Source organism: Castor canadensis, chromosome 8, assembly GCF_047511655.1.
Source record: "Castor canadensis chromosome 8, mCasCan1.hap1v2, whole genome shotgun sequence".
NCBI lineage: Eukaryota > Metazoa > Chordata > Mammalia > Rodentia > Castoridae > Castor > Castor canadensis.
This window is the reverse complement of record NC_133393.1, coordinates 33642481-33663390: the sequence shown is the minus strand read 5'-3', so window position 1 is coordinate 33663390 and position 20910 is coordinate 33642481. Positions and strand designations below refer to the sequence as shown.

The window sequence follows — 20910 nt, the reverse complement described above, 5'->3', positions numbered from 1 at the left end:
CTGGGTATTGAGGCAGTACAGGGGAGAGGGAGGGGGGGAGTGGGTGGTAAGGGAGGGAGTGGGGGCAGGGGGGAGAAATGACTCAATCCTTGTAGGCACATATGAATAATAAAATAAAAAACTAAATAAAAATAAAAATAAAAAAAAAGAAAAACAAAACAAAACATTGAATATGCCACTACAGTAATTTTTGTTTGCATTCCCATTTGTTCATCCTTTCTCTTATTTGCTGATCCATTAGAGGTCTATTTATGAAGTCATTGATTATGCCTATGTGCTTCAATATGTTTCCACTACTTCCTGAAATTGTTTCAAAATTTCAGGCCTTATCTTAAAGTACTTAATCTACTCTGACTTGATATTTGTATGGGTGAGGGACATAGATCTAGTTTCAGTTTTCTGTTCTCAGATATTCAGCTTTCACAGGAACATTTACTGAAGAGGCTGTTTCTCCATCATATATTTTGGGTCCCTATGTCAAAAATCAGGTAGGCATAGATGTAGATTCTTATATGGGTCTTCTGTTCTGCTCCATTGGTGTTCATGTCTGTTTTTGTGCCAGTGCTATGTTGTTTTGAAGCTATGGCTCTGTAATGTAGTTTGAAGTCAGGGAATGTGACACCTCCAGTGCTGCTCTGTTTGCCTTGACTATTCAAGGTCTTTTGTGCTTCCACCTGAATTTTCGGGTTTATTTTTCAATCTTGGTTATGAATGTCATTGGAATTTTGGTGGGGATTGCATTGAACATGTAGATTGCTTTGGTAATGTAGCCATTTCCACAATATTGATTCTACCAATCAATGAGTATGGGAAATCTTTCCACCTTCTGTAGTCTTACTGATTTCTTTCATTAATGGCTGTGGTGCTTGTTTGATAGTCATTAATTTCTTTAGTTTTTGTTTACTGTGGAAGGCTTTTATTTCCCTTTCAACAATGCAGAATACTTTTTATTAGTCTAGGTTGACAATTGCTTTCTCTTGGGACTTAAAAGATTCTCTTGCATTTAGAGTTTGTGCTGATAAATGTGCTGTTTTTCTGATGTGTTTGCCTTTATATGTGACTTGTCATTTCTTTTTTTGCAGCTCTCAATGTTCTTTCTTTCTTCTGTATATTTAGTGTTTCAATTGTAATATGTCTGCTTGTTTGGTGTTCTAAAATTCTATAACTGATTGTCCCTCTCCTTCTCAAGATTGGGGAAATTTTCTGCTATTATGTTTTTGAATAAGGTATCCATACCTTTTCTTTGTATTTCTTCTCATTCTTCTATGTCTGATTTTTAGGTTTAGTCTTTTGATGGTATCCCACAGTTCTTGCATATTCCATTCATGTTTTCATAGTATTTTCTATTGCCGTTGTATTACTGATCTAATTCCCTTATTTATCTTTAATCCCTGATACTCTATTTATACCCGTCTCCAATCTTTTAGCAAGAGTTTTGAATGAAGGTTTTTGTGGGAATATTAAGTTTTTCTTTTTTTTTTAATTCATATGTGCATACAATGTATGGGTCTTTTCTCCCTTCTTCCCCCACCCCTTCTCTTACCACCCCCTACACATCCCTCTCCTCCCCACCCGTCAATACCCAGCAGAAACTATTTTGCCCTTATCTCTAATTTTGTTGAAGAGAGAGTATAAGCAATAATAGGAAGGACCGAGGGTTTTTGCTGGTTGAGATAAGGATAGCTATACAGGGAGTTGACTTGCATAGATTTCCTGTACATGTATGTTACCTTCTAGGTTAATTCTTCTTGATCTAATCTTTTCTGTAGTTCCTGGACCCCTTCTTCTATTGGCCTCACTTGCTTTAAAGTATCTGCTTTAGTTTCTCTGCGTAGAGGGCAGCAAATGCTATCCAGTTTTTTAGGTGTCTTACCTATCATACCTCCCTTGTGTGCTCTCACTTTATCATGTGATCAAAGTCCAATCCCCTGGTTGTGTTTGCCCTTGATCTAATGTCCACATATGAGGGAGGACATATGATTTTTGGTCTTTTGGGCCAGGCTAACCTCACTCAAAATGATGTTTTCCAATTCCATCCATTTACAGCTTATGATAACATTTTGTTCTTCTTCATGGCTGCGTAAAATTCCATTGTGTATAAATACGACATTTTCTTAATCCAGAGAATATTTAGTTTTTCATGTTCACATTTTCAATTTGATTTTTGTCAAGACTTCTATATCTTTATTGAATTCTTCTTTCATATTGTTTTGTGTTCTTCCGTTCATTCAGGTGTTTGAATTCTCTTTGAGTTCAGTCACTTATTTATTTGTATCTACTTTCAATTCATTCAGTTGCTTATATATCTCATTGATCATCTTGTCATTGTTTTTGAACTTTTTGTTTCAGATTTCTTGCTCTTCACTAGAAATTATGTTCTTTATAGTGGAGCGGATGACTTTTGGAAGATACATGCTGGTTTGTCTTTTCATGGAATTTGTTCTGTTATGCTAGGATTTAAGCATCTGTGACCAAGCTTTTGGTTAGGTGTTTCAACCCACTATGTCCTTTTAGTAAGGAATTCCTTACTGACTATTTCCGACAATGTAGTGGCCTGGTTGTGTTTTAGATTCTTGTCACTAATCTGGTGGTGTTTTGTTCGGTAGTCAAATATTTGACTTCAACCTTCAAGATGCTGCATGCAGGTCCCTACTTTACTGAGGAAGTGATTTGTCACTTGTGATAGCTGTAAGAGCTATCACAAGTGACAAATCACAAGCTTAAGATTCCAGTAAATCCTAAAGAACCCTAGTCATTGTTTCCACTTTAATATATTTAGAGGAGTAAAGGAGCAAAGAAACAGCTTCATGATCTAGGAAGACCTAAGTTAATAAAGGTGTTAATGGGAAAGAGATATGTGGGGCAACACTAATGAATAATCAGGGTATATGGTTTTATAAGGCATGAAGGGGTGGTGACTTAGGGTTAGTGAGAAAGTGGGATGACATAAGTAGGAAACACCTTGTTAAAGTTATGATGGGGAAAGGGATGATGAAACTTACACAAAAAAATCAACAAAAAATTGAAATAAAAAGATTATCTGGCAATCTAATTAACATACAAAAAGGGTAGGTAATAAAAACTTATTATTGATGGATGGTTAGAGATAGAGGCAAAATAGGATGAAGACAGCAATAACTGGAAAAGGAAGGAAAGTATTAATGTGGCAGGGCAATAGGGAAAGAATGGAGAAGATGTGGTTTAAGATTGAATTTTGAAATGCAGTGTCATGGTTTATATATAAAGAATGCAGAGAAAAGGAAAGGAGGAAAAGCAGAACTAAAGAGAAAATGAGACCAAGTATAAAGTTATCCTAATCAGATAAACAAATCAATTCAAATGAATGCTTAAAGATAAAAATAATGAAAACTCAACAGTGGCAAAATTAAACTTATTTTTTTAAAAAAATCAAAGTTTTATTTGCTTTATTGTTGATCTATTTATCATTATCATGCACCATCTATCTTTCATCTACCTACCTACTTACATCCCTACCTATCCACATACTTATATTTATTTATTTTTTTCTTAAGTGTTGGAATCTTTCAAGCTAACACAAGTCAATATGGTTTTAGATGCAACTCTGGAATGGGGTATGGGCTTGTTTCCAGGGTAGGGGCTGGGGAGATCTGAATAAAATCTCCAGTGAGGGTTCTGAAGTCTGAGCCTTCAGCCTGCCAGTCTCTCAGTTCTTAGTAACCTTGGGGTTTCTCTTCCAAGTCCTCAGGATCTCACAGTCAGCTGTATGTTTTAGGGCTGATCCTTTTCCAGGTTGGAAGCTGCTGAATTGTTCTGCTTTGCCCACTGCTGCAATTTCTCAGCAGTGGCTGAAAGTTATGTCCTATCCAAGGTAAGAGGTCTAATTTTTGTCTCAGAGGAGCTGTATAAGGCTGTGCCCTTTGATTTCTGTTTTTATGCTGGATTCTCTACAAATTAAGAGTCAGAGCATGGGTTGCTCTGAAGATTCTGTGCCATGTGGGCTCCTGTCAGACAAGCCCACAGTTTCATTTTCTGCTTTGCCCACAGTTACCAGTACACTTGTGGGTTATTGATGGGTTCAAAACCACTTTGCTACTGGTACTTACTATCCTAGAAGTTATGCAGGGAATTAGGTGAGTGAATTGCTGTTTATTCTTGCAATCTGTGAGGAATTATGGTGAGTTATGTTACTCCACTATTATCTTGCCATCATCAAAAGTCACTTTTTTAAAAAATTGGAGTACTAACTTTTGAATTCAGGGTCTCACATTTGCTAGGTAGGTGTTCTACCAATTGAGCCTCTCCACCAGCCCTCATGCTCTGGCCCATAACTTGAGCCTATTTACCAACCATTCTACCCCTTGAAGTACACTCTCAGCACTCTGTGGCTTCAGGAATGAACTGGAAGACTAGGGTCTGTTGTAAACAAGGCAAGAAGCTGTAATGAATGAATATGTGGAGAGAAAGTAAAAAGACTCCTCAGCAGGCAGAAAGAGATGCCAGTTTTAGAGTATTCTTTGTTCAGAAGCCATGAAAAGCTGAGAAAATATTCCAGACAATATGATTATCTCTTTTGGAATGACTATGCTTTTTACTTTTTTAAATTTAAGTATGTTTTATTTCTTCATTAGTTATCTCTACAAAAGTATAGTGAGAAAGATTGTAATTTTGTTTACTTTTGTAGGCTACTTGTAAACTTTCATTGTTCCTTGAGATTTAAATCCTTGCAGAGAGGAATCTACTGTAAAATTTGGATTATTTTTGAGCATTACATGAACTGTTGATAGACAATTAAAAGGCTAATGATGATCACTTAATTGGGTTTACAAATTTTATATATGCAGATGGAGAGTGATACATATAATTTTATTCTCACCTCCTTGTGGCTGTGTAAGGGCTTTGATTTAAATTGTATCTGAAATAAATTATTTGATTATGCTTGATAAACATCGATGATATTTGTATGTGTGTATACAGAATACATTATTCTAGACAGCTTGAAATTGAATGTCCTAACCTTTTTGGTAAGAAATAGTATAATATGTATTTTTTATTTTATATTCATTTTAATCTTTTTTCACTTATAGCTTGTGTGAATTTTAAATGCCCTACTATCATAGTAGTAATATATGTCTTAAATTTCTACATAATTTTTGGCACTGGCAGGGTTCTATAAAGTGAAAATAAGTTGAAGAATAGTGCTTTATATAGTAGAGGATTTTCAAAGTACAGTTTTAAAAATGGTGCCTAATGGGGAAGTTTACCTCAAATAATTCACAAAATCTTTCAGTTATATTGAATGGAGGTCAAATGTTCAAAATATTCATGTTTGGATAAGTTTGAAGAACACACTTGACATTGGGAAGTATACAAAGAAATCTAACTGCTTTGGAAAAACTGATTCTGGGAAACAATAGAGCATGTTTGTCTGAATTAATCGGGCAATATTGGTGGTTGCATTTCTTATGGCTTCTAACTTGTACAGTAAGAGCCATGCCCTCTCTCTACCATACTGCCTAAATTTTTTATTTTGCTCTATTTTTTTTTTTTGCTAGCATATTTGACAATATACTTCTACTTATATTTCTTGTGGTTGTCTGCCTGCTCCCAGATGAAATGTAAATCCATGTCCACAGGTCCCTCCATCTGCTTTGCTTGTTAATATGTACTATAACAGTGCCTGAATAAAGTGACGATTAGATAAATATTAGTTGAATGGCCAAGAACAGAGTCCTGGATTGTTCTCCAAATTTTGGTTTTTAATGACTCTTATTAGCAATTATTGCTGACCTATTCTTCAGTTAACATTAAGAGGTTAGGGCATTTTCTGTTCTCTTTCTCAGCATAAGTGAAAACTAAATTTAGATATAATTGTTTAATCTGTTATGTTAACTAGAATATACTCTAAAAACCACACTTTTTTAGTCAAAAGATACTACTTTTTTGACTTAATACAATTAAATGTGATGAATGATTCTGAGACTTTGATTCCAAAATAATTTTTAAGTGTTGAGTGGAGTATGCCTTTCAATGTGATTTCATACATAGCATTCATTGAAGGATCTACCCCGAGTTAGTCGCACCTGATTCCTTCATGCTCATATGGTATGCAAGTGCAAATCTGTTTTCTACTTGTTTTTGAATTACTCTCTAAATGTTATCCATTGCTTCATTTTATTTTCTTGTACTTACTATTCAAACAGGTTGTGATTGTGGAAAAGATTTCTAAGTGGCAGAGGCAAACGTGGTTACATACTATTCATTTTCTACAGTTCCTAGAGAGGAGTCATTCTGCTGATGAGGTTTAATTTTCAAGATATTAGAAAGCTTTTATGGGCAGTAAAAAGATAGAGTTTGGAGGATCATGATCTGAAATTTACCTGGGCAAAAGCAGGAAAAACAAAGTATCTGAAAAACAAAATAAAAAAAAGTAAAAAAGGCTCAAGTGGTAAAAGATTTTCCTAGCAAGCAAGAGGCCCTGAGTTCAATCTCCATTACTGCCTCCCATTTAAAAACTTTTCAGTTTCAGGAGGTATTAAATAGGAATATTACTGTAGTGTAAGTTTCTAAAATGTTTTTACTTAAGTTGTGATTATCTGATCATTTGCTGAGAGTAAGATGTGAAGAAATACTCAGGAGTGTATTGGGAAGAAAGGTGCATTGATAGTGACAAAATACCTGAGATAATCAGGTTAAAGAAGGAAGGTGTATTTTGGCTCATGCTTTCAGTCAATGGTCACATGGCCCTATTGCTTTGGATTTGTGGCAACTTAGCATGTCACGTAGCAGACCTTTGCAGAGGACAACTACTCACCTCATGGCAGAGAGAGTCTGGGGGGACCAGGTCCTAATATCCCCTCAAAGGGCCAGAACTGCACATTATTTTTCGGTTCCCTAACTTCCTTCCACTAGGCCTCAATCCTAAAGTTTCTAACATCTCCTAATGGTGCCACAGGCTGGGGACCAATCTTCAAAAATGGGTCAAATTATAACAAAAGGAATTAAAAAAAAACTCTTAGAGAAAGTAGACAAAAGTTGAAAGAAGGCACTGTTCATAGTTTCTTTTTTTAAAATTAGGACTATGTCTGTAAAGAAATGGCTTTACACTGTACATCTTAATAAAGTACTGAAAGAGACAAGTGACTTACCACTTATTATAGGGCAATAGAAATTCTATTTTTCTGGTATATTGTATAGTCTCATAAGACTTTGAATGTATTCATTTCAGTTTTCCTTAAGCAATGACATTTTCAATGATTTCTGGTACAAAGCCAATGAAATACAGGAAAACAAAGTTCATATCCATTTGTACAAAAAGTTACTTTATTTCTTCCTCTCTTGGACTTTCCCATCATATTTTTACTGATCTAGTCTCAAGTTATTGCATCTCTTTGACTGTTCTGTCTACCACATGCATTCCCTCCAAGAGACAAAACCCTTTGATTTACTCATGTGCCACATCTTCTTTGCTTCCTTCCTCTTGGCAGAACTCTCAATTATGCTTTTTTAGTGTCATAATGATGCTTTCTGGCTGCTCTTTGACATAAGTATAGTTATTTGCATATTTATCTAATACTCTCTCAAACTTCAGAACAAACCCCTGGAAGATACATTTTTGTTACCTTCTTTTAGTTCTTACAGTGCCAATATGTATGGGTTACTAAACTATGAGATCAATGAATTTTTAGGGTTAGTTTGTTTCAATGTTGACACCACTGCTATTATTCTTATAGGACCATTTCTTGAACTGTAATCGTATAGTGGTCCATATCTCAAGTAGTAAAAACACTATGCCTTTCTTATTATTGCTTATGTTTTCTCTTGAACAGAATTAGGAAAAGGGCAGAACAGTTTCTGCCTGGAAGTGTGGAAGGTGGGGGGAGAAATTTCCCAAAGAATGTATGCACATATGAATAAATGAATAAAGAATAAAAGAAGAAGAAGAAAGAAAACCATGGAAGAAGAAAGAAGACTCACTCTGGTTAGAAAAGGAGTGATTGATATATTCTTCTTAAATATTCTCTCTTACTACCTCTTGCAACACCATTTCACACCTATGGCTTGCTCAATCTTGTCTGAAATTTACAACATGCAGTTTCCATGTCACAGTCAAGGACTATCACCTCCTCAGTAGTTTACTTGAAGTCTTAAATTCATGCTTCGAATCAACACTTTGTAAAACAAAATGTGTGAAATGCAAGGAGGGTAATGTTGAACTTACATTTTGTATGATGATACTGTCCTTCATTGGAAAATTTCACTCATGATAAATACCATCATCTCTGTTGGAAATATCTAGAAATTGATGGGAAGAAAACTAAGTAGGACACATAATAGAATTGCATGTATTCAACATAAATAACTTAGAAATAACGAATATACATGTTTCTCCCATACTCTTCTGTGTTTTAAAAGAAAAAGATGAACTCTGAGTGAGGGCATTGATATTTTGTATGCATTCAAGAGGAAAGAGAGGGGTGATATTTGGTTTTGTACATGGTATTCTGTTGTGTTCTGAAAGGTGTGGGTCTTCACAGTTAGAGACAGAAGCAAGACTCAGATCAAAACATCACTCCTTATGGAGAAAAGAGATGGGCTATTGCTGGAAAACATTCCTAATACTTTGGGAAAGTTTTAGCTTCATTATTTCTTGAAAAACAGGTAGAAAGTTGCTTTGAATCATGACCTCTAGAAGTGGCAAGTTCTGCTTGTGCTAAGACTATGGCACCTCAATTGATAAAGGCAAGAATATTCCTAAAATATACAAAAATTTCAGGAAAGACAGAAGAGGGAAGTGAAAGGAAAACGGTGGATGCAATTTGCTTCCTGATCTAATAATTAATGTAGATACAGTTTTTCACCAAGTTCAATATGCTAACTGCATCTTATCATTCAATTCTATCTTTTTATTCCTTTTCTTTCATCTTATCTTTCTCTCCTCCCCTATGCCTTTCTCTAGCTTTGGCTTTATTCCACCCCTTCATCTTTTTATTTAATATCTATCAGGATGTACAATGGGATGTTTCCCATTGTGTACTGTCTAGAAATCCCAGCAGAATCCATGACCCTCCTTCAAAACCCCCTTGGGAATCCCACCACCTTCTAAGGACTGGGTCTTTACATCAGCACTCATCCTAGCTTGTTTAAAGTGTGGTGAACAAGCTGAGCCACCCTCATTCAATCAATCAATTCTATCTAGACTGAACAGTGAACATTAGATATTTTTAGGGATTGGATGTGGGAGTTACCATTTAGTGGTCTAGTAGAGAGTACCTGTAAGGCTGCTTCTCTAAGATAATTGTTGATAGAGATAATTACTCATGGGATTTAAGAAGGGAAGAATGGTGTCTCATTCCTGAGGTGATTGTCTGCTAATGAACTCTATTTTCTGATTCTCTCTATGTTAATGTGAATAGGAGAAGAGATTTGTAAGATCCAAGAGAGGGCTCAGCAGTGATTTGCATTTATTGCTACTCTATTGCTTAGAGTGGTTATGATACATTAATTTCCTGTAAGTTGGAAGATGGCTAACTTTGGGACAGTTTTCTTCATTGGGTGCATTTAGGGTAAGGCACCTCCAGTAGAGCCTGTAAAGGATTCTACAGAGCGCAGCACTGTGAGGTAGATAGGAGAATCAAGCCAGGGCATTTCTGCTGAAACCACACTAGTGTGCCCCACAGGAGAGACACACCTGTCATTCAGAAGAAATTCAAGTCCCGTGCCTGTCAGAATTGTGAAGTCAATCACAGTACCTCATAAAACAGTGCTCTCAGAAACTGTTTTATTTCTCCTAATTGTTTATGTTACTCTGACATGGAAAGGAATAGAGATCCAGTAGAAAGAAGGGAATGAAATACTTTCAGTTACTGACATCTGCTTTACCTGATATCCTATGAGCCACAAAAGGAAGAGAGGAAAATCTTAAATATTTGGCATATGAAATGTGGCTGAAACTTGAGTGAAAAGGTCTTGTGAAAATTAGAGTGACTAGAACACATGGAATGTGTCCAGAAAGATTCTAATGGGATGGGAACTCAGTGAAGCATAATTGGAAAGAGCTACTGGAGAAGTCTAGAGCCATTTTGTATGTTTGCATCCTAACTATTTTTAGACTTTGCCATTGCAGAGCACTAGCAGTGTCTATCTCATCACTTGAAAGTCAGCTCACAGAACATGGTGACTTTCATAAAGCATCCTGAGGATTCTGTCTTATTGATGGGATTGTTATGAATGGTAATGAAACTTTTGGATTGCAATAATTACCTATGTTAACTTACTGTGGTTCTAAAGTTAATTATTAATTGTCTTATTTGCAATCCTGTTTTCACAAACAGGATATTTGTGACAAATAAGAGAAAAATCCTGTTTTCTCTTATTTGTCACTACTCAATGGTAGTGATATTTTTCCTTTTGATTTTCCATTAAATGAAGAAAAGAAACTTTGACAAATTGGCTTTTTAGATTTTGACACTTGTAAAGAGTCAGTTTTTATTTTTTTATGTAGAGACCCATTACACCCAAGTACACATTCAAAAGCTATAAAACCAAAAGAAGCTTGTCAAGAGGTACATCTATGAGAACCATCTCAGACATAGAGGGGATGGATGTGGGATTAGCAGCTGCCTTCATGGACAACTTTGCACTTCAGGATCTTGAGAAAATTGTCAACCTTATTTGTATCCCTGCGTAGGCAGTGGAACAGGTTATAAAATCCCACAAGGCGAGAGTTTTTGTCACCATTTTGCAGTGATGAAAGTCCAGACCAGGCAGCGAAGATGTCATCGTTTACGACTCCAGGTTCAACCTAGTCACCAAAAAAATAGTCACTTATTATTCATACTATTAGTATTTGTTTATACCCTTCCTTCTAATTGCTGAATTATGATCTGTGGATGATACAGGAATGGAAAACATAAGCCAAAGACATGGTTTTTTGTGTATCTGGATCAGCGTGTCATAAAATTAAAAGTAGGACATACGTATAAGTTTTCTGGTATAAGAGAGATCACAGATTAATTATTGTCTTATAGGAATAGATAGGTGAAAAAGCAGAAAGTTGCTGTTTCAAAATACACTTGGCTTTGACTAAGGGAGTTTGGATGAGTTGGTATCTGTTATTTTATTGAGTGACTTTTACATTTCCCAAATCTTGTCCCTAACATGGCCTCTGCACTTTAGTCCTTCTGATAGTTCGCCATTTATTTTTTCCTTCCATTGAACTGAATCCATTGTTCAGAGAATGTATGTACCAAAATCTTAGAAATAATGAGGAAAGCATTAAATGCTTTAAGATGTAGATAATCTGATGATGAGTATGGTGAAGATCTGCTGATGTATTTAGGGAGTCTTTCATTTAAATCAGGAAAGGTCCCTTCCAAATTTCTATGAAGAGTAGCTGTTTTCTTTTTAGTTCTCTGTGATGGGAGGTAGTGGGCTAAGGACGGTGCTGCAAAGACCCCTCAGTGGTGAGGACTGTGTGCTAAGGCATGACTAGGATTACAAAAAGAACCTGTGAAACATCTTGAGAGAAGGGGCAGTTTGTACCTCTGGACTTTATTGACTTATGCAAGCTGGGAATCTCCAGAGATTTTAGAGAAAAGGAACTATCTTGTTACTTTAAGGATGTCTGAGTTAGAGAGCCAACTAGGTACCAGTCTGAGATAATTGTAGATTTTGACTTGCAGACCTTTCTCTTACAGAGTAAGCATATTTTTTATAAATCAGATTACCTATCAGAATTTATATGTATTGTCTGGCTTTAAGCTTTTTATATTTGATAAAAAAATTTTTGAGAAAATTGTTGGGAATATTTATTGTGGGAGGTATAATTACATTAACATAATTAAATAAAGAAGTGGGCAGAAAAAAGGAATAGAAAAATAAAGCATTATGGAAAACCTTAGCTACATTAGGAAGTAAGCTTATACTAATAAAGAAAATAAATTGTAACATAGGTGTTTATTTCATAGGTGGCTAGATTAATGTGTTCTTTGTATTTGTTGTGTTTTTGCTCAGATTCGTATTCTTCTCCCATGAAAATGACAAAAATATCACATGATACCATGTACTTAGTATACAAAAGGAAGTATAAAATTGCTTCTGCTATTACTTCTATAGCCATAGGTTTTTCTATATATGACACATAATTTCTGAAAATTTCAGAAAGCTGGAATCTCACTAAAGTTGAAATTATCCTATCAGAATGGAGATAAATACTGAAAATACTAATTTAATCTAAATATGATGAATTTTTACAATGGTTATTTATAATATATGAGTTTAGATTTGGATCCCCAAGCAAAACAAAGTCTAGGATGAAATATTTTTCTAGATATTATGAAATTAGGAGAATTTGAGAAAAAACACACCCTTCCTTTTGTGACATCTAGTATTCTGAGACACCATTGAAGCTATGGCATCTTCTTTTCAGTCTTTCCTTGGTGATGGGGCAGGGAAGGGAGCTACAGTTCAGTGTGATTTTGATTTTCTCATTTCTCTCTTCCTACTCTAATCCTCTGGTCTGAGTAGAATGGAGAAAGAATCTGACCAGCATTTCAATGCATGTATCCTGAGATACTTTGAAAAGAGCAATTATCTTGCAGATTCTATTCTCTGATTTTCTTTCTCTGGAACAATTTTACCCCATTCCCAGGGAAAGGGAAGCATTGGTGGATTTGTGGACAGTGTAAGGAAGCTGCACCTGTTGAATAAGGAAAGCTATTGGTAAGGTTGATGTTCTTCAGGATCTCACACTATGGATGACTAAGGCCTGGCCTAGTCATTTACACCATGGGATGCCTATTTGTTCTAGCAAAGTGAGGAATTTAAACCCCATTTCCCATCACAGAGGTTGCCTCTTTCATTGATGAGAAAATCAAAGAATATCAAAGACTGCTCACCTGTTTGATTATCTTCTCCACGCCCTCTCGAAGTTGATGGGTTTTATACTCAATCTCTTGGACTCTTCTAATCATATCCGCTGGGAATTCTTTCATATCCCTCACTGTGGTGGTCAGGTGCTGCAGAGGGTCTTCCCAGGAGCTCAATAAGCCTCAGACCATATTCAGAAGTGTTCCAGACTGATCAACCACATTGAATATCACATTAAAGGAAGTGAAATACAGCAGGATTGGTAACATGTAATTTTTGTGCAGAAGTTGTACTACAATATCTCTTTGTTCTTCCTATGTATATGTAAAATTTTTCTGTAGATAATACAATTTTTAGAAATACAAACTGCATGGCATTGTTAAAATTACAAAACTGGTTTATTTAAAGAACTGACTATTTGTGGAGGTATATATATACACAAACACACACACACATATATAGATATGTCATGTGAATGATGTTTACTTTAAACTATGTTTAGACTGGTTAGGGCATTATTTCAGAAGAGAGAGATTACAACAATAAAAACCTGGAGCTGGTTTGATGTGTAGATTTTGTTGTCATCAGAAGAGAGAATAGAGTTGCTGCTGCAAGAAACATAGTATTTTGTAGGATCTGCTTGGTAAGGTGTGTTTCAATTAAGATGCAGCATGAGATAGAAGGGTCAGGGAAGAATGAGGAAGTAAGTGTTAGAGAAGTAGAAGTAGAACCGGAAGTCTCTTGAAATTCTAGACATGAAGGCTCAAATCCTTCAATGATCAGGGATGTAGTATGATGTCAATGGAGGAGCATTACATAACTGCACTTGCATTTCTTACTACTATCCTATGTGGCTATTTACTCATGCATGTCCAACTTGCCCGACACATTCCTTCAGAATGATATATGCAATCCTAGGTATAAGGCATTGGGTGAAATGTCGTCTGTATGCACAATTTATAGATCTACTGCAGGCTTATGTAGAATTTGTTTTTACTTATAATTTATCAGCTACATAATGTAAATATTCTTAGATTGCATTCTTTTCTCCATTTTTCTCTGCATATGTGATTACTATACTTATTTTAGTGACTCTAATAATTTATGGTACAGCAACCCTAGAATGCTGCCTCAGCTGTTTTGGCGAAAAACCTGGGCTTAAGACCTACCTCAGTATTTAGGGCTTGGTCTTTGTCTGCTGGAGTAGGAATGGAAGAAGTGTGGCAGCTGTTGATGGCCCTGGAAATGAACTCCTGGCCAGTGGCATATGTTTTTTGCTAGAAATGATAGAGAAAATTCAATTAGTTATAGCTTAGAAATTGTATAAGCTAATCCATTAGCAGAATATTCATACAGTTGGTAGATGTGTAATTTTCTCAAAAAGAGCACTGCATATTATTGAACCTAGGGAATTAACAAACAAGTCCTTTTCCCTACTTTTTTTGCAATTAGTTTGTAATCTCATTGTTTTCATCTAACTTTTCAAACCTTTGAACTTCTTCTCTTCTTTACTATTCCTGTATTGTCACAACCTTCCTTTCACCCTTCCTTTGGGTTGCTATTTGAAAAGCAAACACTAAATGCTGTCAAACTACAAACCATCAAGTGTTGTTAATACCAAATGCCAAAGTACATAAGTATCTGTTTATCCATTTAGTCTCTTATTTCTTGTGTGTCTTACAAATATGCTTCTTTTAATCAGACATTATAAAATTGCAATTTTTCTTTCAATTACCTCTGAATACACATAGCTGTACCTCACCAAGTTTATCAGGAATTCAAAATTCAATATTACTGGTTGTGAAAATATAAGTCGAAAGTAACAGAGCATCACTTTCAGGAAATATTAATATGTGAATAGATTAAAAGCTGAAAAAAATAGTAAACTTCATGGTTTAAAAATAACATTTGGCAAAAATTGTGAAATCTTACAAGGATTAGTAAGAAGATGTGGAAGACGAAGGATGGTCAGTTAAAACAAGGAATAAAAGAAAAACTAGTGAGTGAAAATAATTTTATGAATATATACTTAATTGCAAATATTGAATGAGTCACTTTCTCTGGAGGCCCAATGATATACTGAAGCCCTAATGTATTGTGGGCTCCTTGCCTGACTTAGAAGATCTAAAATACAACTTTGAAAGTACCTTCATCAGGAAGAAAAACTGTTTCCAATTGTAAACCAGCATTTGTGTTTTAATTATCAATTCATGCACTGGATATCTTAAAACGATGATTCCTAGCATTTTCGGGGTTTGGAAAAGCCTTTTTTTTTTTCTTTTTGAATTGGCTTTTCCCCCTTCTGACATGGCTTCAGTTCAGCCTAATTCTATTCCATCCACCCAGTTCAATTCAATGCAATTGTCGTTTATTGAATATCTACAGTATGCCAAATACAGAATGCCCAGGGAGACTGGTTTCTGAGCACAAAAATCTGGTTCTTCTTATAACTTATGAATGGCTTTACGTCTGGTTTTAGATTTTTAATATAGATGAATTAATGAAAATCTATAAAAATCATTGCATTCTTTAAGAATCTTTGAGCTTTCATGAAACTGGAGCTTTCTCCTTTTTTCCACCTTTTATTATCTGATGCCTTCTTTTACTTAAAGGTATTTTGTTTACAATTTGGTTCATGAGATTTACTTTTATTAAATTGCATACAGTCTTCTCATTGGCATGAAGGCTTCTTTGGGAAGAAGCAATGAGTGGGATACTTACAAAGTCCCTGAATGTGTCTTCAGCAACTTTATAGATGTTGTCAGACAGGGCGACTGCACGGGTGAACAGGTCTTGGAGGCTCAAGCGGCAGTTCGCAGCCCCACCTGCACAGGCAGGGCTGGCAGCCACATTCTTGCAGAGAAGGAGGTTTAACACCAGCAGCAGCAGGAGTGATCCTGTGTAAACAAAAACACAACCCACTTTGAGATGATCTATTCTGCCGAGGTTATCAGATGTAATTCTGCTGTGGGAAACTTTCTCCCTCAGCACTGTCCTTTTCTACAGGAATTGCTAGTATAGCTGGGGTGGGAGAAGAAGCAACACCTTCCACTGTATCAATTTAGATATATATAATTATATTTGTACAGATATGTAGTTTGAGAAGTGGGTGACTTTCTGCATTTCTGTATTGGTTCCAGAAGTGCTTGTATACTTTGCAAAGATTTGGAGCTTAAATTAATTCTGAAGCAGGGTGTTTAAGTCATTCTCAAGATAATCTAATGTCTTGGGTGTTTCTGCAGATTTTTGGTGGTCATAGTTTATAATTTTTTAAGTCAATGTCCAATATTTGCATTTTGGGCTCCAATGTGACAAAGACAGTGCAGTTCATCGGTGTGTTTTATCTTCATGGCTGACAAGAATAAACTCATGAATGCTTGATTGCTAATATGGATTATGAAAAGAATCCTATCATAAAAATAATGCTGTAGGCTGGGTGGCTAACTCACCATTATAATCCCACACATTTGTCTGAAACTTTGCCAAACCATTCAGATTTTTTCTTTCGAAATTTGGGCTTTGCAATGCTCCTGTGAATAGACTGGGCCTTCTTAGTAATCACTAAATCATATTGATGAAATAGAAGGCTCAGAGGTGAAATGAATCCTCTCTCTTTATTAGCAGATAGGGCAGGCAGAACACCAACACCATGGTCTTTGTCTTCACCTTGTCACATCATACACACCTGTGGGCCCACACTTTGCATGTGTATCAGGGACCACATCATTATTCCTGAGATCAGTGTTTGTAGAGGTTGTTACCATTACTTTTAAAGAACAACACTCTGCCTTTATTATATGGTAACAGAGGCCCTACATAACTTGATTTTATCCCATTTTCCTGCTCTATCAAACACCCACATTAAAAATCACAAGGATCAGTGGTGGTTTTATCATCCCTTTGCTGTCTCAGCAGATGGACACATACCTATCATTAACATATCAATAATTTACACTCTTAAAGGAAAGAAACATCACATAGGTGCCAAATTAATATCACTCTTTAACATAGTGACATAATTCCAAGAACTTCTGATATAAACATGCATTTCTCAGTTCCATTGAATCTTTGACAGATGCAATTGGAAATGTCTAAGAAAAATAATGCAATGTTAAAGACTAATGTGTGAAAAAACACCCAACTCCATGTATCCCAAGTAAGTTCAAATATACTTAAAAGTTGTTTGGTTTATAATGTAACTAAACAAATTGTTAGGTACACATTTAAAATAATCTTGTGAAATAACTCATATTACAGATCTTTAAATTTTCCAAACCACAATGCTTCTAAAAGTTGCTTAATATATGTTATAGTCATATAATGTAGGTGAAGAGATGTTTTGTCTACATGTATAAAAGAATTGTGCTTTGAAAATAGAGAATGCAGACTAGTACTCTAGGATATTCCTAACTGAATATTCTTTAATGCTGAGAACACTTATCTATGTGTTTACTATCTGTGGGATTTTCATAGTCTATGATGATTTAAAACAGACAAATATTTTCATTATTCATGTCATAAAACAAATTTTGTTGTTAGTAGTAATTTTTTTTCTTGAAAATATCAGTAAAGGCTGGTGCAGTGGTTCAAGTGTTAGAGTGCCTGCTTTTCAGGTATGAGACCCTGAATTGAAACCCCAGTACCATCAAAAAATAGAAAAAGAAAAAGAAAGAAAAGAAAAAAGAAAATATCACCAAGAAATTACAGTCTATTATTTAGCCCTTGCCTGTTTTTCCTTGTGAAATGTCATTTGGCTTGAACCAAATTGACAAAGCAGTATGAGATGCATATTTGCTAACACTGTCTGCATTATGACTCAGAATAATTTCATCAAGTTGATTCAAATGGTGTAATTCATATAAGAGATCTGGGAGCCAGAAAGTGTGAACTTTTTTCTTCTGATGTGTGACAATGTGGATGTACAAACTCTTGAGGTCTTATTCTAGTATAGTTCTTGATCTCAGAATCATTTGTCTTTTGAGTTGGGTTATTTCATGTTCTGGGAGCTGTCCTTGGAGAATGCATTGGAGGATATTTAGCAGCCTCCCTGGTTTCTACCCAGTGACCACCAGTATAATCTTACCCTTTCCTGCCTTATCTCAATTTAGACAATGCAAAATGTCTCTAGGAGGAGGATCCCCTATTCATGAATGACTGATCTATTCCATTGTGCCCTTCCTTGTACAATTGCTTTCTAGAATAATGATTAGAAGGTTCTTATAACCCTGTTTGCCTTAAACTTCTTGTTATTACCTAAAATTTCACATTATTTTACCCCAAACACCAGATTGTTCACAAAGCCATTGAGCAGTTGCACATACCTTTCCATGATGACTGCTTGCTGTCCATGGTGGTGGTCATTCAGGAACACACTTCACCCAAGAAGACCTGGGAGTTGTACAATTTTCTCCTGTGAAGATGCTGGCTTATAAACCTTTGACATGTTCATGAATATATTTAATCAGACATTCTCCCTTTCTAGTAACCAAATTCCATCCTTAAGATGACCCCCATGATCTCAAAGACCAAATGCTATTTTATTTCCTATTCATATTTATGAAGACATACTGGCCTGAAATGAAGGATTTTGATTAATTAGAGCAAAAGGAAATGAGAAAACTGATGAATGTGAAATCTTTAGTCTAGTTGGGGTAGAAGATGTATAAAACTATAGAACCCCATTACTTTAAATTTCCTTTAGTTCTCTGCAATTTCAGAAAATATAGCATTATATTTAACTTAAAATAGTCTCATGTATTCTGGGTTGTAAAATTTGTCATTGAAGATTGTTAAGTCAATTGAGTTTTAAAAATTTATGTCCTTTATACCGGAAGACACAGAATAAATTCTGGTTATGCTCTGATTGAATCTCATTGTTTTTTCTTGCTTTTATAAATTTTATTTAGTCCACTTTCAATGACATATCTATATCATACTTTGTTTTATAAAATGCATTCTCTCCTATGTTTATCCCCAATAAATCCTTTGTTTTCAATATATATGTATAGTGCTTACAAATGTGTGTGTGTGTATATATATATGTATATATATGTATGTATATACATAAAGTTATACTTTTATCTCTTTTATATATATGAAGTTGTATCATTATCCCATTCACAGTCTAAGAAACAGAAGTTTAGAGACACTAAAAATAAGGAGGATGGAAAGAATAATTTGTCTATAGTCAAGTTAGATGCAGGAAGGATATTGTTTCAAGAGGAATTTGGATGGATGTGAGGAAGGTTCAGAAATTAAATATTTATACTTATTGATGCTTACCCACATCTAGATAGTCAAGATATCAACCCTGACCCTAGAGAGTTTATTTTGAAGGAACAAGAGTAGTTTTTCAGGTCAAAAGCATACATTGTATACACATATATTTACAAAGATCCCAATATAGGATGTAATAAACTCCAATTGCACTCAATTATTTCTACTCTTTCCTATAGGCTGTTAAACTGTTTTTAGCTAACATGACCCATCTACTTTCCTTAATCTTAGCTCACTCTGGGACAACATAACAAAAACAATCATTATCCATTGGCTCAGAAGTTCTATTACCTGTTAGACAATTCCTAAATGAATGATTATGATGAATAAGAATGAATCATTGATGACTTTTCTAATTATTAAGTCCATGTATCTACATCAAGTAAGATTTTACTTTCAATTTTTGTGTCTTTGAGGGAAGACTGACAGATGAGGAAATTTAAAAATAATCTCTTCCCATTACATTTACTTTTTCTGTAACTGTTAGTATTAATATGTGCTTTAACAATTATCTAAGTGCTGATATGGAGACTTAGACATCTTAACAAAGAATAACATATTTGTGAAAGTATTTTTTCTCATTGTCTTAGCTTAAGCAAAGCTAGATTTTGAATCGTAAGCATCAAATGTGATGATTGATAAGCTCTATCATTCTAAAAGTGGGGTTGGGATACTATAGACTTATGGTGGATATCCATTTTGCTCCCTAGACAAGGAAAGTCTGAATTACTAAGACAGCAAAGCTGTATAGTAGCGAAGTTATGTAGTCCTACATTACCTTTTCCCTGCAGAAACTTATGTGCAAGAAAATATACTGTAATGATTGACAGTGATGTAGGGAGGGGAACATGGTGGATCAGTGGATCATTTTGACTCTTTGAGAGAGTCAGGTTACACAAGAAAGACTACGCTCTGAAGACAGAGAAGAAAAACATTGAGAATCACGAAAGAGATGGCAGAAATCAAAAAAGCACAAAGAAAGCTGGGCAACAAAGGAAAGCAGCAAACAGTTCCAAGACCATCCTTGGCTCCCTGGGAGGCAGAGGGCAAGCTGAAGACCCAATCACAAGGTCAGTCAGAGGGACCTGACAACAAACTGGAAATTCTAGCTGCAAGAAAAGACCACACCTCCTTAAATCCAGTGAAGGGATTTGGAAGATAATGACTGCTCTGGTGTAAAAGGCCAGCCTTTGTGAAGAAATACATTTTGTCACTTCCCTCATCTCAGAATGCCACAGTAAAGTGACTTTTGAAAAAGAATGATGAAAGCTATGGATTGAGACTGAGATTCTCTGGGGGCTAGAGAACAAGAAATAGTCATGGCTCAGGAGTAGAGGGAACCCTATCAAAGTGTGTTGCTGAGAGATGGCATTGGAGATGGTCAAGGAGAGGGAGAGAGTCTTACCTGGTCCTGCAGAAAAGCAAGTGGGATCCACTGCAGTGAAGGATATACTGGTGGCAGGCCACATGCTCCCTTATAAAGTCCAAGTCCAGTCACCTCAGGGTCACATGAAAACAAACAACCAGCATGGTATTCAGCCTACAGGGCCTGTATTCAAGCTATCTGTGTTTGTTGTTAGGTGGGGCATAGGCCTTTCAGACTCCCTGTACCAGAAAACATCCTTCTTACTTCATATTATAGTTAGGTCATTAGACATCCAGAATGAGGAAAGTGTATTGAAAGGTGCAAGACAGAAGTATGAAAACACCTTGAAAGGCAAACCTATCAGAGGAGCAGCAGATTTCTCAACAGAACTTTAAATGCAAAGAGTACATGGATTAATA

General features: G+C 35.6%; 1 protein-coding gene across 4 annotated transcripts in view; it reads right to left on the bottom strand.

The window, feature by feature from the left end:
• The window catches only part of LOC109680230 (prolactin-like), a 39984-nt gene extending 19400 nt beyond the window's left edge, over window positions 1-20584 (bottom strand). The window contains exons 1-6 of one of the 4 annotated variants that reach the window (XR_012450732.1): window positions 20531-20583; window positions 18171-18259; window positions 15571-15746; window positions 14019-14126; window positions 12879-13058; window positions 10434-10783 (exon numbers count right to left, since the gene is read on the bottom strand). Coding sequence is in view for 3 of the 4 variants with exons in the window: in XM_074082786.1 (XP_073938887.1) it covers window positions 14019-14126; window positions 15571-15746; window positions 18171-18210 (324 nt within the window). In the remaining variant the exon portion in view is untranslated. Of the gene's footprint in view, window positions 1-10433; window positions 10784-12878; window positions 13059-14018; window positions 14127-15570; window positions 15747-18170; window positions 18284-20530 lie in introns of those variants that run through there. The other 3 variants (XM_074082786.1, XM_074082787.1, XM_074082788.1) reach the window with 3 other exon arrangements.
• Between the last annotated feature and the right edge of the window lie 326 nt (window positions 20585-20910).